This window comes from Triticum aestivum, chromosome 2D (genome assembly GCF_018294505.1).
Source record: "Triticum aestivum cultivar Chinese Spring chromosome 2D, IWGSC CS RefSeq v2.1, whole genome shotgun sequence".
Taxonomy (NCBI): domain Eukaryota; kingdom Viridiplantae; phylum Streptophyta; class Magnoliopsida; order Poales; family Poaceae; genus Triticum; species Triticum aestivum.
The window spans coordinates 623,155,346-623,166,650 of record NC_057799.1 but is presented as its reverse complement, the minus strand read 5'-3'; the positions used below and the strand labels follow the sequence as shown (position 1 = coordinate 623,166,650).

The 11,305-nt window shown below is 48.4% G+C and overlaps 1 protein-coding gene across 1 annotated transcript; it reads right to left on the bottom strand.

Annotated features, from left to right (window-relative positions):
- Positions 1 to 5,439: 5,439 nt before the first annotated feature.
- On the bottom strand, positions 5,440 to 6,568 carry LOC123055064 (heavy metal-associated isoprenylated plant protein 39). Its single transcript, XM_044478972.1, has 3 exons — positions 6,318 to 6,568; positions 6,136 to 6,208; positions 5,440 to 6,003 (listed from the first exon to the last, which is right to left on the bottom strand). The coding sequence occupies exons 1-3, from the start codon at positions 6,330 to 6,332 to the stop codon at positions 5,714 to 5,716; spliced, it is 378 nt and encodes a 125-aa protein (XP_044334907.1). The 5' UTR covers positions 6,333 to 6,568; the 3' UTR covers positions 5,440 to 5,713.
- Positions 6,569 to 11,305: the final 4,737 nt, after the last annotated feature.

Genomic DNA, 11,305 nt, shown 5'->3' with positions numbered 1-11,305 from the left:
CAGGCAGGTGGATTTATAGGCAAAAAAGTCTCGGCCGGGCTGTTTTCAGAGACAAGTGGGGTGGCGACCGGCGAAGCTGCGGAGAATGCCCGCGCGACAGTAAAAACCGGTGTCTGTCTCGGCCGCTTCTGTGAGACCTTGCGCTTGCACTCGGGCCCCGCCCACGGCCGCGGGTGTGTGGCCGGGCCACGTAGGTGGGGATCGGAGCCGTGTGTAGGCGCGTGGAGACCCGGAGACTGAGAGGGACGTATCATCGTGTTGGCGCGGTCGCCGGCTCGCCGCCCGCAATGACCCGCCGGAGTCCTCGCACGCTTCCGGCCGTGGTTGCTTGATTGCGAGAGCACATTGACTGATCACTTGGGAGGTAAGCTGGTTGCAGAGTTGAGCGCGCCTCCGACCGCCCCCCGCTTCAGGAACAAACCTGTATGATGTCTCCTAGAGGGTCAAAGCAAGCAGGCGAATTGGGTCGATCAAGGGAGAAGAAAAAGTTGCGCCCGATCGATCCGTGTCTGGGGTCTGGACACGGCATGCCCGGTCTTGGGGACACGGTGACCATGCCCCGAACGATTCAACTCTGGACAATCTTCTCTTCCACAAGGACAGGGTTGAGGAACGAAATCCATGGCGTGTCCTCAAGGGTCAATCAAGGGGACGCAATGATGAACGCGCAAGAAGAGGCCGTGGGGGCGTGGGCTATGGCGCATCCTTGCACCAATCGTGCTAGGAACGATTCAACTTTGTGGAATGCCCGGTCTTCTTTTCTACAGTTTGTGGAATGACCGAAGGAGAATTAGCGGTGATGCGGCAGCAGCGATCCGTGCGAGGACAAAGCTGGAGTCCTAGTACACTGGCTGACTGATAGCTACTGGCACCTGGCTGAGCGTCACGAGTACTATACGTCAAGGTCCGCATGGTCCATTGACTGGTCCTGCTGAAAGCCTGAATTCTCATGCGCCGTGGCAGGGTCCGCTAGTGCCCGAGCAGTGATCGGTCGGCCCGCCTAAGCATATGAGGCGAATTTGAAAGGTCCGGTTGACAGAACAATGGAGGGAGAGGCCAATCGCCGTGCAAGCAAAACAATGATGGATGGAGACCTAATGGGCCGCACAATTTGAACAACGCAGGGGCGCATCGCTCTCACGTGACGTTGAAAACCTGACATCACAGCCTCCTGGCCGGCTTAGCTCACCAAGCACGTCAGATTTTGCACGACAACAGAAAATAAAAATATCTGTACTGCTCCACAGAAAGCAAAAGCATAGCGTGTACCGTCGACGAATCGTCCCTTCGTCGCCGTGCCGCTGCTGCAAAAAGCAAATTTGACAAATTTGACATATAGACAAAATTAAATCACATAATGAACTATCCGTAAAACTATTTCACGCGGCTGACCTTTTTGTGTGACGCCCGACACGAAGGCGCCACACTACACTGTGCAACGCCTCACAGATAGGCACTACACGGCCAGCGTCGCACCTGTGTGATCAGAAAATTACTAAGACAGTGTGCAGCGCCTAGCTCCTAGGCGTTGCACTAGTGCAGCGCCTAGCTCTCAGGCGTTGCACTAGTGCAGCGCCTGAGAGTTAGGCGCCACGGGTCAGCCGCGTGAAATAGTTTCACGGACAGTTCATTCTGTGATTTGATTTCGTTTATAGGTCAAATTTGCCGCTGCAAAACTGGCCGTGTGATGCGAGCACTCGAAGCAGACTACTATAGACAAGTGAGCATAATAAACGTTGCGGTTGGGAGTCTAATTAACTAACACTTTGCATGAGCTTTCAGGTGTGACCGGGACGGTGGAAAATTACCACCGGAGAAGAAAGCCACGCGCAATGAAGCTTAACGCGGGGATTGACAGTGTATCTGCTCGAACTGACATGGAACTGTCACCTAATTATACCCCTTTGCTGTCTTATTTATATTTATTTGTTACTAGTATTACAGTGTGACATTCTTTCACTCTCTATAACTATTTTTGGCTATCTTTTACACTTTGTTAGCTGTTATGTCTTGTGCCATACTTATGCTTCTGCCTCTGTTCCAAAATGCACCGGTTGGATCTTAGCAACTTATTTCAAATTATCTCGTTTTTTCATATCGCATCATGTGAAATTTTACAAAATGATGTCAAATTTTGTTGCGTTCCTGTGTCATGTCAGATACGTCCCTAAGAGCATCTCCAACGCTGGACCCAAATTTGTTCCGGCATCCTTCCGCAGACCCCCGGGTTTGTTCCGGCATCCTCCGATGGATAGTGGACCAGTCCGCAGACTCGGATACGGAAACCTGCCATATCCAACGCTAGCCGCATACATCTAACCTTAATTTTTTTTGTAAGTCCGCACGTTCAAATAGCCACATATATAATCTAAAATAGTCCAAATGTTCAAGTTCAAATATTACAGTCCAACATTGTTGTCCCCCATAACCGCCAACGAATGCTCAATCAGATCCTCCTCGGTTACTCGTGAATTGCTCGATGCCAAATTTGTTGATGCATTTAAACAAACTTTTCAAATGTGACCGGATTTTGATGGGGAAGTTTGATAAGATCACTCATGTCCTCAAATTCAAGACCCGCGACAGCATCCTCACCCTCACCCTCCAAGATCATGTTGTGCATGATCACACAACAGGTCATTACCTCCCATAAGGTCTCCGGATCCCATTGTTTAGTGGATCCACGAACAACTGCAAAACGTGTTTGCAGAACTCCAAAAGCCCTCTCAGCATACTTCATAGCTGTTTCTTGTCTTTGGCAAAGTGAGACTTTTCTGACCAATTGGGTTAGAGATGGTGTTCAGAAAGGTAGCCCAAGGATGATACATATCGTCAAGCAGTAGTAGCCCATGTTCTACTCATGCCCGTTGGCAATATACTGGCAAGGAGGAGCTTTTCCTTCAGTCAGCCTGGCAAACAATGATGATCGTTGCAGCACATTGATGTCATTGTGAGACCCAGGCATGCCGAAGAAAGCATGCCAAACCCAAAGATCCTGTGATGCAACTACTTCAAGAATGATGGTGGGCTTCTTAACATGATCCTGATATTGCTCTTGTAAAGCTTTCAGCGGTTCTTCCATTTTCAATGCATGCAGTCAAGTGACCCGAGCAAACTTGGCCACCGTCTTGCTTTCGAGATTCCCAAGAGCCTCTCGGTGTCTGCCACAGTTGGTTCTCTCAGGTACCGAGGTCCAAACACCTCGACAACGACAGTTGCAAACCTGGCCACAGCACCTCTGCATGTGTTCTCCGACATCCGTAGGTACTCATCCCACGAATTAGCGGACCTGCCATATGCAATCATTTGTGGTGCAGCCGTGCACTTCTGGTAACCAGAGAAACCCAAGCATTTAGCGTCAAATGGCCGTGCGCCAGTTTCGGTTGAGCACTCGATAACCCTTGATCGATCCTGTGAAATTAAGAACATGCTCCTCCGCACACTCCGCATTTGCAAGCACCTCCTGCATCATCGCCGTCTCATCTGTGTAGTCCTCCTCGTCGGACGACTCAACGTAGTGCTCGTATATGTACTCCATATCCAAATCCACTGCTTCAAAGAAGAAGGGACAGCAATATTTAGCTCGGGCAATTTATCGAACAGTTGCCGGGCATGGTGAGCATCGTAGGAGCGGATGGTACCTGTGCAGCGGTCGGAGGAGAGGTGTGGAACGTCGGCGGAGGAGAAGCGGCGTGGAGTCTGGGTGTACAGTTGGAGGTGACCGGCTCATCGAGTTCCGACAAGGGTGCGGCGTGGCGGCCGGGCTGTGGAGTGGCGGCAAAGGCAAGAGAGAAAGACTACTAAAGGAGAGAAAATGGGAGGTTGGATGCGCGGGGTGCCGGAGGGGTTTTCTGTGGGGTTTTGGATGGGCCGGGGGTGTCGGAGTCCTACGTGGCTACTGTCCAGACTCCCGCAAGCTCCACCCCCTCCCCTCACTTTGTCTCGTGTTTGCCGAAATAAGTATATCCAGACCGCTCGGCGAACCGATACAGACACACGTTGGATGGCTCAACACGTTTGAACCGCGCAGTCCAAACGGTTGCGGGCAGTTTGAGGGTCCGCCTTGAAGATGCCTTAAAGTGACATCTCTAACTTGTCTACCTAGTCAACTAGACACCATCCTGATTTGTGGGTATGAGTTGTTGGATTTTTTACAGAGTACTCCCTCTGTCCTTCGAATAGTGTACTTTCAACTTTGCTGGAGGGTCAAACTATCTCAAAATTTGGCCGACTTTATGCAAAAATATGTCAATGTTTGTGAAACCAAATAGGTATATGATGAAAATTTATTTTATCATGAATCTAATGCTACTAATTTGATAGCATAAATGTTGATGTATTGTTGTATAAATACGGTCAAATATAAAAAAGTTTGATTTTCCAACAAAATTGAAAGTACACTCTTTCAAGGATGGAGGGAGTAATATGTTACAATGTCACAACTAACAGGTAAATGTGGCAACAAGCGACTATTAGTGGGTGGTTAGGACTCACAAGTCATGTACCCCTGGGCCACTAGATTTTGACGCCTTTTCTGCCTCATTAAATCGATTTTCTTTCTCGACGTGGAACGGAAACATTCCGATGATAGCGAGGTATCTCCGCAACTTTAGTCTTCAGATCAGCTAATATAAACTTCGATTGGCAGTCTGAGTTGTTGTTTCTAGAGCAAAGATACAGGATTTATAAAAAAATAAAATAAAATGAAATGAAGCAACGTTATCACTAAGTCAAACATAATAGGGTAATGAATGGACAAAATGCGCATGGCTTGCAGCCGTCCGTTGAACACAAAAAGATGTTGGATATAAACTAAATACTATGTGTAGTTGGAGCAGCGATTAGGACCTGCAATTAAGAATGTGTATTTGTGAGATGGATGATTAGCAATGTATTAGGTCGTAATCATGTGTTAGGACTCGTACCGATGAAAACATTCATGAGTAATAAAAAACGGTCCGAAAGCTTGGAATCCTTTTTACACGTTGTTATCGAGATCATTGACTGCTGAAAGCAACTCTTAGATGGAGCACAGCTGGATAGCTTTGGAGTTCAGAGTTTCTATTGGTAAATGTAAAGATGCACGAGAGACCAACCTGAATTTATCATCTCTTTGTGCCTGACTTGCTTAATGCAAATCGTTATAGACGTCTTGTGGTTGGCGGACACATGACACCGCTGAAAGAGTAGCGCCGAAGAATCTGAAATATTCAGCAAACATAACATGCGAGCATCCGCGTCAAGTTCATAACTTGAACCCTGGCAGACTGGTTTTGCCAAAAGGAACCTAGCCATCTAAACCGTGCGTGTTTAGTTTGCCGTAGTACTCCATCAACTTTCTTTTCAGATTGTCAACTCAAGACTGGATGCGCAGCTCTGCTATTCAGATCTGATTATTTTCTCATCACCATTGAAGATCAATTCATCAATTTGATGATCTGAAAAATAACTGCAGCAATTCTATCTGCTCCTTCTCCACACTTTTCTTGTAATTCTGTATCTGCACATTACAAGCTAAGCAGATGCACAGGCACATGCAGGTGTGCTGTACAGCTGCCGGATCACCGGCGCAACTCACGCCTTACACGGCCATCCATATATATAACGCACGCCGTTGATCACCGGTGCAGGTAGGCTGATCGATCGGCAGGCAGGAAGGAAGGCCAGCTACAAAGTGTACAATGGCGGGGCGGGACTCGGCGGCGCGCGTCGATCAACAGATGACGCACGAGTTGGGGTCCTCCTCGGCGAGGTGGCACAGGTGCGGGTGGTACGGCGGCGGCGGGTACCAGTACTGCAGGTACTCCACCTGCTTGCCCGCGTCGTTCTTCTCGCCCTCCTTCTTATCACCGTCCTTCTTCTCCTCCTTGGCCGGGCCGACCGAGAAGATCTGCGCCGTGGTGAACGGCTTGCTGCGCAGCCTGGCCACGACGGCGACGGGGTCGACGGTGCCGACGACCGTCATCTTCTGGTCCTTCATGTCCACGGCGATCTGGTCGATCCCTGGGGAAGCGAGGGTTGTTGTCGTCAGAACTCAGAACTAGTGTCAAATTCAGACATGGATGACCGCTAATTAATTCCCACATGATCAAGACGAAGCAGAGCAAGAAGATGAGAGAAACAGGGGATTACTACCGTGGAGCGCGGAGACCAGCTTGATGGCCTTCTGCTTCTGCCTGTCGTCGTGCACGTCCAGCTTCAGCACAACCTGAATTCCCCGGCCGCCAAACAAGAAAACATGATCAGCAAAACCGGTCGTGTGCAATCAAAAGCAGAAGAGGAGAGAAATCCCAATTCGATCGACTGCAAGTAATCACCTTCATGGCTGCCATCGATCAAAAGAGGGACCGTTGGATTAGGAATGGTGGGACGGAATTGAGCGGCGTGCGGCGCTGCTGACTGCAGGTCTGGGCGACGATGGAGCGAGCTCTATGGTGTGCTGTGGGGGTGGGAGGAGTGACGGCGCGGGGCGGGTCAATTTATAGGCAGCGTCATCAGCCTTGCGCACCAAGGTGTTGGACTCGGGCGTCCGCGGTGGGTGTGGCGCGGAGGCGGAGGCGGAGGCGGAGCCGTGTGCGCGTGGAGACGGAGCGGGATATGGCCGCGCGCGACGACCTGCCGGAGTCTTCGTGCACGTCACTTGTCCGGTCTGATGTAATAGTCACTACTGCAACAGCGACGGCGCGTGGTTAGGCAGGAAACCCCGGCGGCCGCCAGCCATACATGGTCGGAGGGAAATTACGAGTTCATTGCGTGACACCGACCGTTCGTGATCTGGATGCTACTACGTCGATCCTGGATTTTTCTTTCTCTCTCTTCCTGGTCGTAGGGACTGGCGGTAGTTCCAGACAAGTTAGACGCGCTGTTAATAATGGCACACTCCCGTCCCGCCAGTAACTTACTCAAGTAATTAAGCATTGGCAGCTCGGTCAATCTCGAATAGAGAAAATTCGCAACAACAGAAAAAACACGTGAGAAGAGACAAAAAAAAAAGAGTATACGCGCTCGTGCTCATGGCTGCTGTGGCTGGTCAGGCCATCTTTGAGGCCGACCGCCAAAACTGACAAGGTATCCGTCCGCGGACATGAATGTCGGAGCCGTCCATCCAACCGCATCTTTTAAATGTCCATTCAGGTCCGGCAAATTTGAATTTCAAATGAATAGCACCCCGTGGGATTGCCTGCCGAGATGCTGGGCAACGTAAAAGTAGGGAGCCTTGTAGTATTGTTTTTGGCCAGGACGGCGTGTGCATGGACGGCGGCGGCGGCGGCAGCGCCTCGCGTCCCAGTCACCGTTCCCCCTGCACCCCGTCCGTTATCACACCCACCACCATTCTTTTTGAGCCATGCCTCCTTTGCCTTCTGTTCGAGTCAGCAGGCTTGCTGTGAGCTGTGTCGCCGATTTGATCGTCCACCTCCGCTGTCTCCGGCAACTTTTCGTACAGGTCCATGCGGCGGCGGCGGCGAAAAAGAAAGAAAATTGAGGTGGAGAGGGCGGGATGGTAGTGGAGAGGGTTGAGACAGTGAGGGGTTTTCTCGTTGAAATAATGCAGCCAACTCCAAATACACGGGCTCCGCTTTTGTTTTAAGTTTTAGGGTCTGCATTGGAAAAGCCTACACTCTACACAGGAAGGACATGGACACGGCCTCCCCCACAACGTCACCCCCTGGAGTGCAGAGTGCTCTGTCATGGAAATTTCGGAGACAGAGGGAGAATAGTGCAACAGCCGGCAAGCCTTTTCGCCTTGTGTGGATAGGCGTACTACGTAAAGTACGTGCGTACCCTGGTGGAATCGAATCCTGATGAAAGCCGCCGCCGATCGCACCAGAAAAGGCGAGCTACCACTACTAGTGGTATAGTACTTCCTACTTCCTGCGTGCGTAATCAGTCTAGACAGAGTCGAATCTGGCCGCGTGAGCGTGAAGCCCAGCAAACGCCCGGTCGATCGACGTAGAGGAAGTTGTCGCGGTGTATGGGTCGATACACACCTGTGCAGTGTGCGCCATGTATGTATCTTGGTCTTGACTGGAACGGGTTCAACTTTGCACTCTACTCGCTCCGTCCTTCTCCCACTGAGATGAGAAACGGGAGAAGGTCAAAGGTACGTGTTAGTGGCACCATCGACTACATGGAAATGGTCCATGGACCGGCTCTGAATTCTCGTGCAACCTACGTCCGGGCAGTGGCACAGATGCGTGCAGGGCTAGATTATTATGATTACTAGTCGTCAGCACGTGAATTCGCACGAGCTAGCTATATAACATTATCTATCAGTCCATATTATGGCTATGTATTAATTTTTCATTATCTTGGATGTGTGTCCAACCATATAAGTTTATAAACACATGGATAATATATAGTATATTGTATGCTGGTAAGTCATATCAAATCATCATGAATAGTGTCGGCAAGCTCATCTGTTGAAAATGAAAGATCCAATCAGGTCTCATTTGGGATAGATGCAGTCTACTCAATACACTATACTTATTAGCTTCAATATACAGATTCGACCATTTATTTATACAACTGTCCAGAAATACGCTTTAAAAACGAAAATTCTAGGTGGTGGCTGAATTTTTATTAATGTTCCTAGAAAGCAACATCTTATTTGCTTAATCTAGTTGGCTAGTGCGTTTAATGCTTATTAGCATGAATATTATTAAATACCTTTGTAGTTATTGTCGTACGATTAGTTCAGCCTATGGTTGTCTACGGGTATAATTTCGTATATATATCCATCAAGACAAACTGCTTATTTCTTGTTCATATTCAGGTTATGTACCAAAATTAGTGCAACAATTTTGCACATGACTTGCTTAATTAAGTTTGTATGTACCATTTAAATTTTCATGAAAGATAGGAAAATAATTTAATTAATAATGACATTTAGAGAATAATGATCAAATGCTTGCCAATCTCTAAAATGTCATAGTGTTTCAGTTGTTGCTTAGGCATTTACAAACATGTTCCACGAATTATAAGTTAACCTCATTAAAACATGTAGGATGTGAAGGAAATATGCCTAGAGGCAATAATAAGTTGTTATTTATATTTCCTTATATCATGATAAATGTTTATTATTCATGCTAGAATTGTATTAACCGGAAACTTGACACATGTGTGGATACATAGACAAAACACAGTGTCCCTAGTAAGCCTCTACTAGACTAGCTCGTTAATCAAAGATGGTTAAGTTTCCTAACCATAGACATGTGTTGTCATTTGATAAACGGAATCACATCATTAGGAGAATGATGTGATGGACAAGACCCTTAGCATAATGATCGTTAAGTTTTATTGCTATTGCTTTCTTCATGGCATATACCTATTCCTTTGACTATGAGATTATACAACTCCCGGATACCGGAGGAATACCTTGTGTGCTATCAAACGTCACAACGTAACTGAGTGATTATAAAGATACTCTACAGGTGTCTCCGAAGGTGTTTGTTGGGTTGGCATAGATCGAGATTAGGATTTGTCACTCCGAGTATCGAAGAGGTATCTCTGGGCCTTCTCGGTAATGCACATCATAATAAGCCTTGCAAGCAATGTGACTAATGAGTTAGTTGCGGGATTATGTATTACGGAACGAGTAAGGAGACTTGCCGGTAACGAGATTGAACTAGGTATGAAGATACCAACGATCGAATCTCGGGCAAGTAACATACCGATGACAAAGGGAATAACGTATGTTGTCATTACGGTACGACCGATAAAGATCTTCGTAGAATATGTAGGAACCAATATGAGCATCCAGGTTCCGCTGTTGGTTATGGACCGGAGAGGTGTCTCGGTCATGTCTACATAGTTCTCAAACCCGTAGGGTCCGCACGCTTAACGTTCGATGACGATTTTGTATTATATGAGTTATGTGATTTAGTGACCGAATGTAGTTTGGAGTCCCGGATAAGATCACGGACATGACGAGGAGTCTCCAAATGGTCGAGAGGTAATGATTCATACACAGGACGATAGTATTCGGACACCGGAAGTGTTTCGAGGGTACCGGGTACATATCGGGCCACCGGAAAGGGGTTCCGGGCACCCCCGCCAAAGATATGGGCCTTATGGCCCAAGAGAGGGACAGACCAGCCCCTGGTGGGCTGGTGCGCCCCCATATAGGCCGAAATAGGTGGAGAAGGAAGGAAGGGAAGGGAGAAGGAAAGGGGGGGATTCGGCCTCCTCCTTTCCCTCTCTCCCCTCTCTCTTTCCTTCCCCCTCCGCCACTTATGGATGGAGGGCAGGCCGACTTGTGGGAGGCGCCCAAGTAGGATTACTCCTACTTGGGGTGCCCCTTGCTGCCCCTCTCCCTCTCCCACCTATATATATATATACATACATATATATATATATATATGTGTGTGTGTGTGTGTGGGGGGGGGGGGGGGTGAGGGCACCGCTAGAACACACAACATTGATTCCTGGCCGTGTGCGGCGCCCCCTCCACATTTTACGCCTCCGTTCATATTCACGTAGTGCTTAGGCGAAACCCTGCGCGGATCACTTCACCATCACCGTCACCACACCGTCGTGCTGACGGAACTCTCCCTTGACACTTTGCTGGATCAAGAGTTCGAGGGACGTCATCGAGCTGAACGTGTGCAGAACTCGGAGGTGCCGTATGTTCGGTGCTTGATCGGTCGGAACGAGAAGAAGTTCAACTACATCAACCGCGTTGTCAAACGCTTCCGCTTTCGGTCTACGAGGGTACGTGGACACACTCTTCCCCTCTCGTTGCTATGCATCTCCTAGCACTAGTAGAAAAAGGACCTAATGTGAGACACATTAGTCCCGGTTTGATTTTGGCCCGGTACTAATGGTACCATTAGTGTCGGTTCGAACGGCTATGCATTAATGCCAGTTCGTGTTGAACCTTTAGTACCGGTTCGTGCCACGAACCGGTACTAAAGGGGTGGTGGCAGGCTGGCGTCAGGCCAAGGCCCCACGATCACCTTTAGTACTGGTTCGTGGCACAAACCGGTACTAAAGGGCTAACCTTTAGTACCGGTCCGTGCCATGAACCGGGACTAAAGGGGTCTGACCTATAGTCCCGGTTGGAGACACAAACCGGGACTATAGGGCAAATTTCAAACTCTACCCCCCCGTGTATCGCCATTTCAGTTTTGAAAAAATCAAAAGAAAATGATAAAAACTTCAAAAAATAAAATCCTTCGAGAGGTAGTTATATTACTACATCTACTAGTTAGGAAAATTCGAAAACTTCAATTTGGACATGTTTTGCAAAAAGTGTAGGGAAAATGTAAAACGACTATAACTTTTGCATACGATGTCAGAAAAAATG

What these genes read in the sequence shown, in the direction of transcription:
- LOC123055064 (XM_044478972.1), bottom strand. An exon ending in GCTGGTCTCCGCGCTCCACG is followed by an intron (nt 6,004 to 6,135) that starts GTAGTAATCCCC and finishes TCGCTTCCCCAG; the next exon opens with GGATCGACCAGATCGCCGTG.